General features: G+C 47.8%; 1 protein-coding gene across 10 annotated transcripts in view; it reads right to left on the bottom strand.

The window, feature by feature from the left end:
* The window catches only part of POSH (Plenty of SH3s), a 245,347-nt gene that overhangs the window by 57,777 nt on the left and 169,011 nt on the right, over window positions 1-18,559 (bottom strand). For 9 of the 10 annotated variants that reach the window (XM_045750320.2, XM_045750322.2, XM_069302999.1 and 6 more), the window contains one exon: window positions 8,220-8,387. The exons of the other annotated variant lie outside the window; for it this stretch is intronic. In XM_045750320.2, coding sequence (XP_045606276.1) covers window positions 8,220-8,387 — 168 coding nt within the window. The remainder of the gene's footprint in view (window positions 1-8,219; window positions 8,388-18,559) is intronic. 10 annotated transcript variants of the gene reach the window in all.

Genomic DNA, 18,559 nt, shown 5'->3' with positions numbered 1-18,559 from the left:
AAGTATAAACCACAATATCATATGTATAAAAAAATGAAACAAAGTGTCTGTACTTACCACCCAATGATGTTTGTAGAGCATGAGTTGAGCATTAGGTTGAACCACTCCACCTGCTCCAGAAAAAGGTTTCTTGAAGTTTCTTAGCCCATGTTTTATAGGTGGAGTGGATTGGGGGGTAAGCATTACTGCTCATCCACCCAGTATGCTTTCTTGCGATAGTATACCTGGTTGATGGGGTTCTGGGGTTCTTCTACTCCCCAAGCCTGGCCCAAGGCCAAGCTTGACATATCCACCACAGCCCTGTTGGTCCGGCACTCCTTGGCGGAAACATTCTAGTTTCCTCTTGAAGATGTCCACGGTTGTTACGGCAATATTTCTTATGCTCGCTGGGAGGGTGCTGAACAAATGTGGACCTCTCATTTATACAGTATTCTCTGATTGTGCCTATGGCAACCCTGCTCTTCACTGGTTCTATTCTGCATTTTCTTCCATATCGTTCACTCCAGTACGTTGTTATTTTTACTGTGTAGATTTGGTACTTGGTTCTCCAGTATCTTCCACGTAATTATTATTTGATATCTCTCTCGCCTTCTTTCTAGTGAGTACATTTGGAGGGCTTTGAGACGATCCCAATAATTTAGGTGCTTTATCGCATCTATGCGTGCTGTATATGTTCTCTGTATTCCCTCTATTTCAGCAATCTCTCCTGCTCTGAAGGCGGAAGTGAGTACTGAGCAGTATTCAAGTCGGGACAACACAAGTGACTTGAAGAGTACAACCAATGTGATGGGATCCCTGGATTTGAAAGTTCTCGTAATACATCCGATCATTTTTCTGGCTGACACAATATTTGCTTGGTTATGCTCCCTAAACGTTAGGTCGTCAGACATCATTATTCCCAAATCCTTTACATGCTGTTTTCCTACTATGGGCACATTTGTGTTTTGTACCCCGTATTATGTTTAAGATCCTCATTTTTACCGTACCTGAGTACCTGGAATTTATCACTATTAAACATCATGTTATTTTCTGATGCCCAGTCAAAAACTTTATTAACATCAGCTTGAAGTTTTTCAATGTCTTCAGCCGAGGTAATTTTCATAAATGTGCTGTAGCACGGTGCCTCATACAGTGCCATACCACACAACTTGCATTTATACCTGGTGTCATTCCTTTCACCAGATTTGTAGCAAACACGTCACCTCAGGTGTTTCTCTATGCGAATTAGGGCTTTTCAAATTAAAAGTATTAAAATTAGGGCCACAATACGAGCATTTCTCTTAGCAGCAGCACCACAAGCAATAAACTGACTCTAGTGTTCTGAGTCCATGATGAATTTTCAACTGGAGGTGAAGAAGCCGAGGAAAATAGCTAGAGAGTGCACACGTTTTGGACGCGAGGGAAGGCCGAAGTGATTACGAGCGGAGACACAATAACGATGGGTCCTACCGCATGGGTGGAGGTGCCTTGGTGCCACATGGACTATCACAGAAAATGCGAAGACGTTGGCGCACATTTTAAAACCCTTTCCATAATGATCGGATAAAAAAAAAAAGTGTTGAATGTAATGAAATGCCATTTTCTGGGTGAGTTCCAGAGACTCCCCCAGAGCTTTCCAGGTTGATATGCTAATGTCAGACTTCGGCATCAGACATGTGTATGGAGTTCTGTGGGCCTACCGGGGACCTTGAGCCAGAACCTGGCCCCCTCAGAGAGGCATGAGGAGCAATGGCCTATAGAACCCCCCGTGTGGTTGGAAGCATTCTATGTCTGCCATCGACCGGTTAGGCACGCAGAAAGGCAGGCGTCCCAAAACAATCCCCTATTCTGGTGAAAATTGCTACAAAAAGCCGAATAAGTGGTAGAACTCCCCAAACAGAAATGAGCAAACGAGTATGACGCCACACGTCGCCGCGCCGCCGTCTGCACAGCTCCCCCCCTCCTTGTTAGGGGGAACAGGGGGGCCCCAGACCCCCACACCGGCCATCCAGATTCCAGTTCTGAGGCTGGATATAAAAAACATGCAAAAACTGCCAACCAGAGGGAGGGAGGGTTGCTGGGGAGCCTCCGGGACTCGCCCAGAAAACGGCGCTTCATTACATTCAACGCTGGTTTTCTAGGAGGGAGCCCCATCGGCTCCCCGGAGCTATCTACCCGAAGACGAAAACAAGAGGGACCTAACCCGGGAGGCATAAGTCGCACACACCCCAACGCAAAGTGGAGACAAAACTGCAAATGCTAACCCAAGGCCACACAGGCCCGACAAGGCCCAGGAACATCATCAAAGGAACGCAGAGCCAACCAACGAACTATTTAGACATGGGGACTGACCGCAGGCTGGCAAAACCGAACCACCCCATGGACGATCCAAGAGAACTGCTCCCTGGTACAGAGAAGAAGGGAACTTGGAACAACCCAAAGCATGCCCCGGTCACGGCAGCCGCGGCATGCCAAGCACGGCAAAGTGCCGCAAACGAACACAACACTATGCACCCCCGGCTAGACCAACCAAGCATCAACAACCCAAGGACCCCTCCGGAAAGCATCAGTGCCAGTCCACCCCAGAAAAGACAGAGATGGCTGAAGTGAACAAACCTATCAGGAGAACCAAAAGAGCCGAAACCCAGGTGGCGGAGGAGGGAAGCACCCTGACCCTACCCCCACAGGCCAACGCCCAAAACAAGAGAGCCTCGGAAAACAATCCAGAGCCGAAGGGGCCACAACACACTGAGGAGAAGAGAAGAGAGCACGCAATCCAAGAACCAGGACAACTCAAGCGGTGCAAGAGCAGGCCGGAGGTGAACCATGCCAGAGACTGCTCGCGAAGCAGTGCCGAGGCAACTCCAAAATCGAAGAAACCCGGAACAGCTCCGCCAGCGCCGTACGAAACAGTATGTGGCAAGATGATGGCCTTGCACCTCCACAAGAGAAGGACAGGACCACTCCATCAAAACGCAGCAAACCTACGAAGGGACAGAAAGAAAAAGGAAGGACCGCCAAAAAAAAAAAAAAACACACCCGTCTTGGCTTCATCATGCCAAGATGAAGCACGCAGGTGGGACACCATCAACAAAGCCACCTGAACACCAACAGATGATGAGAGACTCGCAGTAGAACTGAACCAGCCCCGCCATGGACTGATCGAGCACAGGAAGAGGCGGAACCGTGGGAAAATCTCGGGAAAATCTCGGGTGCATCCACCGAGCAAGCACAGCCGGAAACCCAAGCCGACAAGGAATGAGATGGAACGTCCGCCATACAGAGAACTACCGAATGCCAGCGAGCTCACCAGGAGATCGAAAACACTGTGGTTCCGATGCGAGACTAGAGAGAAGGAGACCTCGAAAATACCAAACGGTAGGGTAAGCCAGGAAACCAGGAACCCAAACCTGGCAAGCCAGAAAAGAACCAACACAGAGGTGGTGCAAAAGCAGGGAACTAAACAGGGACAAAGTCCAACCTAGCAGTAGGAAAGCCAAAAGGCACATACAAAACACACAACAATATGTAGGAGAATGAGGAAAAAACGGAAAATCGCAAGAAAACGATCCCCAACACCAGCGGCTAGGAACAAGATTGTAGAAGGAAGATGAAGAATGAGGAAGACAGGCAGCAAACGGGAACGAAAGGGACATCACAAACAACACACAGAGGTCATGCAAATGTCCGGTAAAGACAGGTGAGAGGCGGCACCAAAGAGCCAAAGCTCAACCCCCCACAAGCAAAACTAGATGAGGACAACTAGGTGAGTACAGAGAATTCAATGCATATGGAAGGGCAAAGCCATGCACTGCAAGACGGGAAAGGAATGAATGACTATGATAAGACCACAAAAAAATTGGGCCGTGCCCCTCCATGTAACAAAGAACACAGACGAACAAGGAAGGCCCCAGGAAGAAGCACACAAGGGCCTAACAAAACGCCACAACCAATCCCCAACACACATCCACTGTACCAAAACCGCATCAAAATGTTACCTTGTGGAGGTGAGGTGCTGTGATTGATTCAAGCATGGGTAGGACTTGTATACGAGTGGGGTTGGGATGGTTAAAATAGGAGCTGTCTCGTATGGGCCAATAGGCCCTCTGAAGTTACCCTTGTTCTTATGTTTTTATCCAAAAACCACGAACCAGCCAAAAGCCGAAAGAGACGCCAGACCGCATAAACTCACCTGCAGAGCATAGGCACAAACGTGTCATGACACACCACAGCCGAGAAGATTCCGGGAGCACCGCCAGTAGAAGGTCAGAGCCACACATGCAGGAGAAGAGTAGGGTTGAGGTGAATGCTGCACCTCACACCCGTATGCAGAGAAAACCAGGTGTCCTCCCCATGTCAGGAACCCAGAACACCCCCAGTATCTACGGGGCACAGACTGGAGAGATGAGAGGAGTGAGAGGCGAAGCACTCAAGAGAAAAAGGATGCGGAACCCCAGCACTTGTGTACACCATCCATAACAAAACAAACTCCCACAGCGCATGCGCAGGATGCATATGGTCCGAACCGCACAACCCGCCTGGCGGGGAAGGTGCCAACTAGGAGTATGTAAGGAAAATGAGCAGTGCCGAGACAGACCACAGAGAGAAGATATAATCACAAAAGAACGAGACAGTATCGAAAACCAAGAAGAAGCACGGAAGAGTCCCAACGAGCCCTAGAAAGGACTGGAGGTAAGCCTCACTGGAAGACGACAGACGTTCCAACAACACGGGAAGAAGTGAAGACCTTCCCAAACCTTCGAGAACCTACAGAAGCAAGAACAAATCCACGAAAGCTCATAAAGGCACAGTCGCACCCGAGACCAAAAGTCATGTAAAACCCCAATAATTGGAGAACATGACCCCGACATGACGGGAGAAGTCCCGTCCCAGAGAAGAAGGGTGAGTTAAAGGAGAAGAGTTCCCACCAACAGGACGGAACTGAATGGACCCGAAGAGACAAGAATATGAACCCGGGGAAGGGCTGACGCCCAACAACTCAAACGCAAAGGGGGGAAAGGAAAACCCCCACTCCCCGTAACCGCAAGCCCCGCTCAGAGGGTAGAAAACCCCGGCGGAGTTCGACGGGGTCCAAGGCACCCCATGTCAGCCCCTCTCCGGCCTCGGGGCCGAGCTGTCCCCCCGAAAGCCACAGCCCCACATGAAAAAGACGGGACAGCCAGAAAATTACTAAGGAAAGGAGCCCACTGGCAGACTCATACAACACGGCTGGAGGAACAGGCTGGAATACCTCCGTCACTACCCCGGAAGAGGAAATCCCCGAGATCGCCTGAGTCTCAAGACCATTGAAGCCCCGCCCCGACCCCGAACCCACAGACGGTAAGGATCTGGATGCAGGAAGGAAGGGTGGGGGGGACCAGACTGAACCATAACAGGGGAAAGACAAGGGGACACAGACAGAAACAAAACCGAAGCAACCACCACCCCCAAGCCCCGTTACAACAACCAAAATGGGCCAGCCTCGGTCGGGGCTTTCTTGGAGCAAACAACCTAGCGCATTGCAACCACCTGAACTCAACGTGCAACGCCCGTACTGCCTGCACCCGCATAGTCAGCATAAGACTGGGTAACTGAGTCACAAACAAGCAACAAAACTTGCAGGACTCCGGGTCGAAGGTGCCACCGACCCAACAGGCAGCAGACGGAGGCAAAAACAGTGAGTCACCCCTGAGACAAGGGTACAGAGCAACCCTCAAACTTGTACAAAGTGAGGGGGGAATCAGAGGACACATCCATCGGACCCACGCGTCCCCGTGAGGATTACCAGGGTCCTGCGACGGAACTTACGCTCAGGAAAGCCCAGGCAAGGTACTGCTAACTGGCGCCCAAGTCTACCAAACAACTTTCTAAGAACCCCCCGGGATGTGAACACTCAAGGGGACATAGCAGGGGGAACCACCAGAAGAAAGAAAAGTACTCAATACACAGGGGGCAATAACCAAGGCAGACCCCTGACCCCCCCCCCCCCCCCCCCCATCAGGCAGGCAAACAAAAAGAAAAAGAAAACCCAGCAAGAGGACACGGAACCCAAGCGGCACAGAGTCGGTCGCTATGATTGGTGAAAACAAGTTGTGCAGTAACCTGCGCCCCTACCAGTGCAAAATGCCCCCTACCCTAAGGCGAACAAGGAAGACAGTTCACCTGGCACACAAAGGGCAGCCGAAAACCAAGCAGTAAACAGCCTAGCAGAGGCAGAACCCAAGGAACTTGTGGAAGGTGGCCCCCAAGCCCCAAGGGGCAAGGGTACTTACTGGGCACCTAGGGAAGGAAACCCTAGGCGCAAGCAGCCTGAGTACTGGAAAATCACTCCTGGCTCATGCACCAACTAAAAGACAGTCACCACACACAAGACACAGTGCTAAAACAACCACTGGAGCCAGAGCACACGACCGTCCCTCAGAACCTGGGGTGGATGGCCGGCACAGGGGTCTGGGGCTCCCCCTTCCATGCAGACGGCGGCGCGGCAACGTGTGACATCACACTCGTTTGCTCAGTTCTGTTTGGGGACTTCTATTCACTTGTTCGGCTTTTTGTAGCAATTTTCACAAGAATAGGGGTTTGTTTCGGAATGCTTACCTTTCTGGGTACCTAACCCGGTCGATGGTAGACATAGAATGCTTCCAACCACACGTCGGTTTCTATAGGCCATTGCTTCCCATGCCTCTCTGAGAGGGCCAGGTTCTGGCTCGTGGTCCCCGGTAGGCCCACAGAACCCCATACACATGACTGATGCTGAAGTCTGACATTAGCATATCGGCCTGGATAGCTCCAGGGAGCCGACGGGGCTCCCCACAGAAAATATAATTTGAACAAATATTAAAAATTTTGACGCAACATGCATCACCAGTGGACATCTGTCAATTTATTTATTAATGCAGACTGCGTTGCCGCCGGATGAAAGTGTTAACTGAGGATGGATAGCTAGCGCAGAGGTCTGGGATGCCCCCCTTCCCGCTCCTGGGGAGGGGAGAGTTGCGCAGGCAGGCGGTGCAACAGCTGTAGTGGCCACAGCCACCACAGCCGTCATGCTTGTTTGCTTGTTTTCGATTGGGGAGTTCTGCTTGCTAGTTCGGCTTTCGGTTTGCAATTTTTTACCAGCTGTAGTCTGTTTTGTAATTCCTACCTTTCTAGGTGTCTAATCTGGTAGATGGCAGACATAGACTGCTTCCAATTACACGTGGGGTAGCTATAGGCTATTTCTCCTCGTTCCTCTCTGGAGGGGGGCCAGTTTTTGGCTCTGGTCCCTGGTAGGCCTAGAACTCCATCAACTTACTACTGCCACGGTCTAAAATATATGCACATCAGCCCGGTATAGCTCCAGGGAGCCAAAAAAAAAGAACAGGATGTCAACACTTATCTGAAAAACCAGGACCCGAAGGGCACTGTAGCGGGAAGAGGTGCATAAGAATGAACTCTTTTAAAAATTCATGCCTTGCAATATCACTGAGGTGGTAAGGTTAGTGGTTCATAAAAAAAGGTATGCTGATGGAACTAATGTTAGAGTTGCTTGACCACCGAGTGGTTTAAAAGTTGAGGGTCTTAGCTGTCCTGTTTTCCAGTTTACCTTGCTGTTGTCTGGACTGACTATTTCCCCTTTCTGATAATTCTTTCTTAGGGTGATTTAAATTCACCTGCTTTTTTAATAATTTTAGAGAGGGCCAGGTCTTGGCCTCTTGGTCCCATGGTAGGTTTACATATGATTTGCAAGGACTTGGTTTGGATTGAATTGGGTGGAGTTTGCTAGGTAACAAGTAACAAGGAGTCACCACAGTAGCCCTCCCAGAAAGGATCACTAATTGGTTTCAGGTAATTTACTGCCTCATTATTGCACTGGAATTATACAGTTCTGGCACATAATGTTAACAAATTAAACTGAAAGATGAAGTATTTTCACAGTGAAGTGCTCATAAAAAGAACTAAGTTGTCAAGACACTTGATACATAAAATGATGACTTAGTGAGTATATAGATTTTCCTCAATGCAATAATTATCATGCATCATGCTTAGAACATTTTAAATCAGTCATTACAACATGCCATATCTTATAAATACAACACTGGTGATATTGCTGAGAAAACTTTGATAGCTTGAATGAGAAGAAAGATTTAGAATGAGAGGATCTAAAATTATTACAAACTGCTAAGAGATGTTAATACAATTACCAAAAGCTGATAAGTATTTGTAGTAAACAGAATCCTTAACACCAAGACCTAACTTACCTTCCCCGTAACATGAGATTGGAGAGGATGAGATTAGGTCGATCACGAGATCGAACACGGCAGGATCCCCCAGCAGCACGAAGGCGAGAGTTAGGACCAAAGCCTAAGCTTGTTACCAAGACACCACCTGTACCCCCACCTACCAGAGTGCCTGGGCATGACCCTGATCTGGTATAGCCAGATGCCACCACAGGGAGCAAAGCAAGCATAGCATTTGTTATTAGCCAACACTAAGTGTCAGGATAAGATCAGGGTTTCACTACACTGCTCTCTTGGCTACAATTATTTTAAGACATCAATAGCAGTTAAAATTTTTATCAAATATTGATATTAAAAAATTTTGAAACATGGAAAAAATTGTTGCAATATAGTAGGAATAAAAAGACCAGTGTTGAATGTAATGAAATGCCATTTTCTGGGTGAGCCCTGGAGGCTCCCTGAAGCTATCCTACTGACATGTGCCATATTAGTTTGGTGCCATCAGTCCCGGATGTTCTAGTGCTTACCGGAGACCAGCGCCAGAACCTGCTACCCTCAAGAGGGGTGCAGGGAGCAATAGCCATTATGAGCCTTCTGCATTTAGAATATGTCATCTCTGCCATCCCCCGTGGATACCACCAGAAAGGTAGATGAAACAATGCAAACCCCAACTGGTTAAAAGTGCAACCTATGTCTGAACAGAGCCAAAGAACTTCCCCCAAAAGAAATCAATGGAACAAGCAAATTGTCATCCATCTAGCGCGTCTGTTCGCTAGCCCCCCCCTCTTCCCCCAACATGGAGGAGGGGAAGCCCGATCAGGCGAGTCAGCCGCTATACCCCTCAGTTCGTAGAATGACGAAAAAAATTGCCGACCGGAGGAAGGATGGTGTCAGGAGGAAGGGATGGTGTCAGGAGGGAGGGAGTGTGTTAGGAAGACTCCAGGGCTCGCCTAGAAAATGGCGTTTCATTACATTCAACGCTTGTTTACTGTGGGAAGCCCAGTTGGCTTCCTGAAGCTAAATACTCACAGTTAAGTAAAAACGAGGATTTACCCAGGAGGCGGCAGCACCGCAGGTCTCATGATGAAGAAAAGACAACAGGCCATGACAGATGTCCCACAGCAACATGAGGACTTAAAGGGCCTGGAACACTGACAAGATATCTCGCGGCCAGGATCCTGTTAGATTTCCAAAGCCCGTGACCGAATGTCGACCCAAGACATATTCCCAAACACAGCAGTGAGAGCAGCATATTTCCTCACATCATGGGCACAAGGATAGACCATAGGCTGGCTAGACTTGATAACCCTGCAGACAACCTGATACACGAGCCCTGAACAGGGAACCATGGAAACTGGATCCACCCAGAGCGCATCTACTGTCGAAGAACCAATGTCGCGCAGGTAGCAACGTACAGCCGCAACTGGATACAAAACACGATGCACCCGGCCTAACCAACCAAACATCAGCAACCCACGAACCCCCTCCGGAAACCAGCTGTCTCATTCTTTGCCAGAAAAGAAGGCGAGGGCTGCAAACGAACAAAACAACCTCCCACACCAAAAGAGCAGAAACCCCTGCACCGGAGAAGAGCATGAAGCTCCCCAACCTGACCCCCACAGGCTAAAGCCAACAAGAACAAGGCCTTTAGAAAACAATCCTGGACCAAAGGGGCCACAACAAACCGAGAAGAGAGAAACGAGAGCGCTTGCGGAATGGCGCGAAAGTGACATCCACCCCAAATGCAAGCTGGAGCTGCTCCTCCAGCACCGCATGATAAGAAGAGATAACATTCGGCATGAGATGCCAGTCACGAAAAAGCCAGAAAGAAAATACAAAATAACCGGAACAGACACCGACGAAACCCTACGAAGGGAAAGGAAGTGGGGGAACGACTTCCATGATACATCATACTTGAGGTTATCTTGAGCTGCTTAGCTAAGCGTCTTAGCGTCCCCATGGCCTAGGGGGCTGAGGCCGGAGTCTTAGCCTGAGCATCTTAGGCTTAGGGCTTAGCATCTTAGGCTTATGGGGCTTAGCATCTTAGGCTTATGGGGCTTAGCACCTCCCGCAGCCCGATCCTTGACCAGGCCTCCTTTTGTTACACATCCCCAAGAAGCAGCCCATAACAGCTGTCTAACTCCCAGGTACATATTTACTGCTAGGTGAACAGGTTCATCAGGCTGAAAGAAACTCAGCCCATTTGTTTCCGCCTCTGCCGGGGATCGAACTCGGAACCTTAGGACTACGAATCACGAGCGCTGTCCACTCAGACGTCAGGCCCCTCAGCTCATGAGACTCAGCCGTCTCATCCTGTCGTTGAGAAGAGGACCCTAGGTGGGAAACCATCAAAGAAGTCACTTGATTACCATACAAATGGCAATACACCTGTGTCAGAAAAACCAGACACGAAGCACGAAAGAATAAGCCAAACCAGCGAGGCATCTCACCAGCTTGACCTGCTGAAAGAGGCGGAGCCGTGTAAAAACGTTCGGGTTTGGACACCGAGCAAGCAGCGCCTAAAACCAAGACTGGGTCGACCACCATGAGGCCAGAAGAACCACTCTCCCTCGATAGGATTCCTGCCAAGCCAGAACTTGAAGCAACAGCTAGACCGGGAGATGAAGTACAGGAACCCCCCACCTCGACCAGTCCTACCAGAAGGCATCTACCGCAAAGGCCTCCCAGTCAGGGAATGGCGCCACTTATATTGGGAGGTGCTTGGACTAAGCTGATGCGAAGAAATCCACCTCCGGGGTGTCCGAACATCCAACAAAGCCAAAGAAAGGTGGTGGCATTAACCGTCCACACTGTGGAAAGAGGAGTGAAGCAAGACAGGCCGGCTTCCAGGATGATGGATACCCCCTTGAATGTGAACTTCACGGAGAGCAATATCCTGACAACTCAGCAAAGCCACCCGAAGTGACCAGCCCCAAAGAGCCACGGACTGCAGGGACACCTTTACCCCCGATTGAGACAATGAACCACAGGAGAGCAGTCCGAATGGAGCTGAATCACTGAACCCTGAGGTAACCGAATCCATTGCACCACCTGTCAAACAGCAGCAAACGCCTGCACTGTGCTGTGAGCCCAAAAGTAGGATGGAGCCCAACGCCCCTGGCCGGCCTGATGAGCGCTGGTCACAAAACTCAAGCCGAGAGACGAGGTGTCCGTGAACACATCGAGCAAGGGAAGGGGAAGATGCTATTGGCACCGAACCCCGAAAAACCCGAAGAGGAAGCCAGAGACGGAGCAACCGACGCAAGGATACAGGAGGCCAAACCCAGTGATTACAAGAGCGGCGAAAGGGGCTGCGTTTTTATGCGTCTTACAATTGCCCTACAGACCTGAAATTTAATATTTCTCAGAAACGTGTCGCAGCTCGGGAGTGGAACATCGACTACAAAAACGGACTGAACGATGACGGAACCCGCAGAGAGTTTTGGTACGTTGATGCTGACACAGTTCGTTACTGCACTGATGTTACCATGCTCCACCCTGCCATTATTGACCCTCAATACTACGTGAAATATCCGAAACACGCCGCTATGATAAAGAAAGAAATTCAAGAACGAACGGGCAATGAACCTTCAACCCAGCAGAGTCACCCAGCACCTCTTCATACCAAACCCGACCCTTCAAACCCATTGTTGGATGATGCTCCAGCTCCTGGTCCGGCCTCGGACATTGCTGTGAACGATACTGAACCTACTGCAGCTGCAACATCTGCTCCTGGCATGGTAGCAACCCAGAAGCCGACGACTTCTCATCCACCATCTCCTGTTACATCTCCACCCACAGTACATACATCAACTGAACCTTCTACATCTGCAATAAGTCCTACTGCTGCTACTAAACCATCAGGAACATTACTTCCAAGACCCCACATCTCCTGGTATGTACTCATCTGACTCATCAGATGAGGATGTCTCTGTGGGAACGACATCTCCACCTTCACAGAAATACAACTATTCATCTGCCGATTTTCTTTATGACTCTATTGATCCCACAGCAATGTCAACACGAAGTCGGACCGCCAAGAAAGACAAGCCGAAAACAAAGACCAAAGATCAGAGCTTGCTCCCACCATCAAGAAAGAAGTAAACCAATGAAGTAATCAACCTTCAATTACCATCAACTGCCAGCTGCTTGCGTTCCTGGCCTCTGCGTGGACTGCAAATGACGCCCTACTCAATTCTACTTCCATCTACTCAAGTTCTAATCCGCGGTGGTTGGGCCACCGATCTTTCATCTCCCCTCTTCACCTCATCTCCAGATCCTTGCTCAAGATTTCTGCAACCTCGCCCCGTTCTTCCATCCCCTGCTTGCCAACTCTATGGACATTTTCATTTCATTTCAGGGGCTGCCCATTAGATACCAGAACAGCCTCATTAGTTAAACCCCACAGTGGGAAAACCAGGACGACGTTCAGGCTTCCACACAGCTGCTCAAGGAATCGTCGAGTGACCCAAGTCGCCCTAAGAAAAAAAGCAGATGACGGGATTGCAGCCAAAGCAAAATGGATGCAGTCCGAGAATCGCAAATAAGGTCCAGCTAAGTCTGAACCTGGGACGGAACCAAACGGAACTTCCGCCAATTCACCAGAATCCCGAACCCAGCAAGCTGGGAAAGAACCACTTCCCTGGCGAGCAGACACGCAGACCGCCTGGGTGCCCAAACCAACCAATTGTTGAGGTAGGCCAGAACCCGAATACCTAGCAGATGAAGATGGGTCACTACGACCCTGGTTAAATGCATGAATATGCGAGGTTCCAGATTCAAGCCAAATGAACGCCAACGAAAGTGGTAAACCTGACGCCCCGATTATGAAACCTAATTAATTCCTGAACCCCTGGATGAATAGGAATGTGCTAATAGGTATCCTTGAGATCCAGATAAATCATCCAAGCACCCGGCTTGAGAAGAAGCCGAACCTGGGACAATGTAGTTATTCGAAAGTTAGGGCAAGGAATCACCGCTTCTGATGGGACAAGTCCAAAATGAACTGAAGATCCGCACAGTACCGTTTTGGAACCGGAAACAAGCGGGAAACCCACTTGAGGGACGAAGTCATTTTGACTATGTCCAAGTGAACCCACCCCAAGATGACCCGACAGAGAGACGGGAAAGAAGCCTGCCCTGCCAGCACCGAACGCCTGACAGGAGGAGCCGCCGCCCAACGGCACCAAAGGCCGAAAAAGACAATGTGAAAAGCCCATGGGGCCATGGGTGGGCAAACAGAGCCAGCCTCCCCCCACCCCATCGCCCGTGAAAGGCCAGACGCGACATCTGAGAAGCCAACTTCCTCTCTGAGCGACCACTGCACCGTCCAGATAAAAAATGCTCTGGAGGACACACCAGCTCAGAAACTGGCACCATAGACCCACCTCGACCTACCGAAATCCGAGCTCTGGCATGACCACCCCAAGAGAAGCGAAATCACCCCCCCCCCCTAAGTACCAACAAATCATCATCAGAAATAGGGCGGCAGCTAGTAGCAGCCATCAACAGAAACTGAGCAACATGGTCCTTTGGAAATAACAGGGGACAGAACGTTGACGAAGACTGTAAAGCCAGGGGCCCAAGCTGGATCTAAAGAGAAAGCGAACATGCGAGCGATCCTTCCGGAGGATCGGCACAAACAACTTCAGCAGGGCAGACGGTGCCTCAGCAGCCGAAACCAGAACACCGGCTGAAAGCCCCGCTCACTCAACGCCTCCACATCCTCCAAAAGCCAGTCCAAGGACAGCTCCAGAAGACTAAAGAAGGGCAAGACTGAAGCAGCGCAAGACCAGAAGACCAAAGAAATGCAAGACTGAAGAAGCGCAAGACCAAAGTTGAATGACCGTGAGTTCAATAGTCATCAGCTGCCAAGGCAGCTGAAAGAGGAGGGGACTTGAGTATGTAAGTGCCCTAGACCCACATCACTAGAAATCATGGAGGAGGAAGGAGAAGCCTGCTCGTGCCTGCTAACAAGCGGGATGACAATTTGCTTATTCCCTCGTTTTCTTTTGGGGGGAGTTTTTTTTGGCTCTGTTCCGACGTTGGTTGCATTTTTAACCAGTTGGGGTTTGTATTATTTCGCCTACCTTTCTGGTGGCAGAGATGACATACTCTACATGTAGAATGCTCATACTGGCCATTGCTCCCTGCACCTCTCTGATGTGACCAGGTTCTGGCGCTGGTCTCCGGTAGGCACTTGAACTCCAGGGACTGATAACATCAAACTAATATGGCACATGTCAGTTTGATAGCTTCAGGGAGCCGACGGGGCTCCCCACAGAAATATCTTCTATATAATAGGAATAATAGTTTTGGTTAAAAATTATATGAATCTTATTTAAATAAATAATTAAAAATATTCTCATAATTAAATTGATACTAAATTATATAAATATTCTCCTTTAGTCATCAGTTAATATATCTTGTACTAGCTATTGATTTAAAAACAAATACTGTATCAAAAAAGCAGTGAATGTGGATGGTCCCAAAAACTTATTCTAAACATAATATGGTGCACAATAATAAATGAAAAATGTCACAAGGCATGAAAAACACAGACTACAATCAAGCCAGGAAAGTAATACGCACCATACAAAAATCAAGATATACATGTATATTAACATATTTCATAGCAATAGAACCTTTTAACCAAAGACCTTCTATCTAAAAGAATGCAAAGCCATAGACAATAAAAAATTAATAACTTAACAATTATATACCGAACCAAGTGACTACTATTCAACACATCAAAGTCTACACATATTTACAGGTGTTTAAAACATTATTGAAATTTTAAAATTAAATATGTGCATCATATTTCACTTGGTTTGGTTTCCCATTGTTGAGGAGAAGATGCTTGTTAGACCTAGTGATGGCCCTCTAACCACGGGCGAGCTGTCAGCACAGTCATTCAACCAGAATTTGATGAGTATCATACCAAATCTTTACATGGGCCTACTTGCTTATCAGCATTCACAATGCAGCAGACTGGAGCAAAGGAGGAGGTCCATATGCTGGTAGAATATTCAGGTTAAAACATTTAAACATTACAATATTTTTTGGGGGGAACCCCGTCTGCTCCCCGGAGCTATCCAGGCTGATTATTGCTAATGTCAGACTTCAGCATCAGTCATGTGTATGAGTTCTTTAGGCCTACTGGGGACCACAAGCCAAAACCTGGCCCCTCTCAGAGAGGCACGAGAAGCAATGGCCTATAGAAACCCCCATGTAGTTGGAAGCATCCTATGTCTGCCATTGACTGGGTCAGGCACCCAGAAAGGTAAGCATCCCAAAACAAACCCCTATTCTGGTTAAGAAATTCCTACTGAGAGCCAAACTAGTGGACAAAACTCCCAAAATAAAAACGAGCTAACGAGTATGACATCACTACATCGCTGCCCCCCTCCCAGGGGGGAGGGGGGGGGAAGGGGGAGCCCCAGACTCCTTGCGCCGACTACCCAAGACCCCAGTTCTGACGCTGATGTGCTAGGCAGAAGTCGTGTGCTCTGGTTCCAGTCTTGGACTCAGCTCTGTGCCTTGTGGCGTGGTGGCTGTTTTATAGAGGGTGTACGAGCCAGGAGTGATTCTTCAGTACTCGGACTGCATGCGCCTAGGGTTACCTTCCCTAAGTGCCCAGTAAGTACTGCCCTTGGGACTTGGGGCCACTTTCCACAAGTTCCTTGGGTTCTGCCTCTGCTAGGCCATTTACTGCTTGGTTTTCGGCCGCCCTTTGTGTGCTCGAGTGTTCTGTCTCCCTTGTTCGCCTTAGGGTAGGAGGCACTTTGCACTGGTAAGGGACACAGGGTATTACGCTGCTTGTTTTCACCAATCATAGGCTCTGTTCCGCCTGGGTATGCTATCCTCTTGCGGGGTTTTCTTTTTCTTTATGTTTGCCTGCCTGATGGGTAAGGGGGGGGGTCTTCCTTGGTTATTGCCCCCTATGTACTGAGTACTCTTCTCTATTCCGGTGGTAGGCCCTGCTTGGTCCCTTTGAGCAATTACCTAAGTGTAATTACCTAAGTGTAGTTACAGGATGAGAGCTACGCTCGTGGTGTTCCGTCTTCCCAGCACTCTTTGTCATATAACGCTTTGAAACTACTGACAGTCTTGGCCTCCACCACCTTCTCACTTAACTTGTTCCAACCGTCTACCACTCTATTTGCGAAGGTGAATTTTCTTATATTTCTTCGGCATCTGTGTTTAGCTAGTTTAAATCTATGACCTCTTGTTCTTGAAGTGCCAGGTCTCAGGAAATCTTCCCTGTCGATTTTATCAATTCCTGTTACTATTTTGTATGTAGTGATCATATCACCTCTTTTTCTTCTGTCTTCTAGTTTTGGCATGTTTAATGCTTCCAACCTCTCCTCGTAGCTCTTGCCCTTCAGTTCTGGGAGCCACTTCGTAGCATGTCTTTGCACCTTTTCCAGTTTGTTGATGTACTTCTTAAGATATGGGCACCACACAACAACTGCATATTCTAGCTTTGGCCTAACAAAAGTCATGAACAATTTCTTTAGTATATCGCCATCCATGTATTTAAATGCAATTCTGAAGTTAGAAAGCATCGCATAGGCTCCTTTCACAATATTCTTTATGTGGTCCTCAGGTGATAGTTTTCTATCTAGAACCACCCCTAGATCTCTTTCTTTATCAGAATTCTTTAAAGATTTCTCACATAATATATAGGTTGTATGGGGTCTATGTTCTCCTATTCCACATTCCATAACATGACATTTATTAACATTAAATTCCATTTGCCAGGTGGTGCTCCATATACTTATTTTGTCCAGGTCTTCTTGAAGGGCATGACAATCATCTAAATTTCTTATCCTTCCTATTATCTTAGCATCATCAGCAAACATGTTCATATAATTCTGTATACCAACTGGTAGATCATTTATGTACACAATAAACATCACTGGTGCAAGAACTGAACCCTGTGGTACTCCACTTGTGACATTTCTCCATTCCGATACATTGCCTCTGATTACTGCCCTCATTTTTCTATCAGTCAGAAAATTTTTCATCCATGATAGAAGCTTACCTGTCACCCCTCCAATATTTTCCAGTTTCCAGAACAACCTCTTATGTGGAACTCTGTCGAAAGCCTTTTTTAGGTCCAGATAGATGCAGTCAACCCAACCATCTCTTTCCTGTAATATCTCTGTGGCTCGATCATAGAAACTGAGTAAATTCGATACACAGGATCTTCCAGATCGAAAACCATACTGTCTGTCTGATATTATATCATTTCTCTCCAGGTGTTCTACCCATTTAGTTTTGATTAGCTTTTCCAATACTTTCACTATTACACTTGTCAATGATACAGGTCTATAATTGAGGGGGTCTTCCCTGCTGCCACTTTTGTAGATTGGAACTATGTTAGCCTGTTTCCACACGTCTGCTACGATTCCTGTACACAGGGATGCCTGAAAGATCAGGTGAAGTGGAATGCTGAGCTCAGATGCACATTCTCTCAGAACCCATGGTGAAACGCCATCTGGGCCAGCTGCTTTGTTCTTCCCGAGCTCCTTTAGCATATTTTCCACTTCATCTCTAGACACCTCTATCCGCTCTATGTTGTTCTCTGGAATTCTTATTGTGTCTGGTTCTCTGAAGATTTCATTTTGTACAAACACACTTTGGAACTTTTCATTTAATGTTTCACACATTTCCTTTTCATTTTCCGTGAATCTGTTTCCCATTTTCAACCTCTGGATATTATCCTTTACCTGCAATTTGTTGTTTATGAATTTGTAGAATAGGCCCGGTTCTGTTTTACATTTATCTGCTATCCCTTTTTCAAAATTTCTTTCTGCCTCTCTCCTTACTGCTGTATAGTTGTTTCTCGCATCTTTGTATCGCTGGTATGTTTGGGGGTTTGGCCTCTTCCTATACTGATTCCATTTTTGTGTCTTTTGGTCTCTTGCCCTCTCACAATTTCTGTCGAACCAATCCTGTTTTCTGGCCCTGCATCTCTGTTTTGGTATGAATGTTTGTGTGCCTTCCTCGTATAGTTTTAAAAATTTGGCATACATTTCATTTACTTCCCTGCCTAGCAACAATTCTGTCCAATTACACTCATTAAAAAAATTTCAAAGTTCCCCATATTTGCCTCTCCTTAAATCGAGTTTATCAACTGTTTCAATGTCCCCATTTTCTTCTAGATGATATCTTAAAGCATATTTAATGTCTAACAGGACGTGATCACTCTTTCCCAAGGGAGGAAGGTACTGGATGTCAAAAATCTCTTCTTCTTTCCTGGTGAATACTAGATCCAGTACTGATGGTACATCTCCTTCCCTCATTCTTGTGGCTTGCTTTATGTGTTGATACAAGAATGTCTCCAGAATGAGGTT

Source organism: Procambarus clarkii, chromosome 49 (genome assembly GCF_040958095.1).
Source record: "Procambarus clarkii isolate CNS0578487 chromosome 49, FALCON_Pclarkii_2.0, whole genome shotgun sequence".
NCBI lineage: Eukaryota > Metazoa > Arthropoda > Malacostraca > Decapoda > Cambaridae > Procambarus > Procambarus clarkii.
Note: the sequence above shows the minus strand (reverse complement) of the source record. Positions and strands in the feature narration are given on the sequence as shown.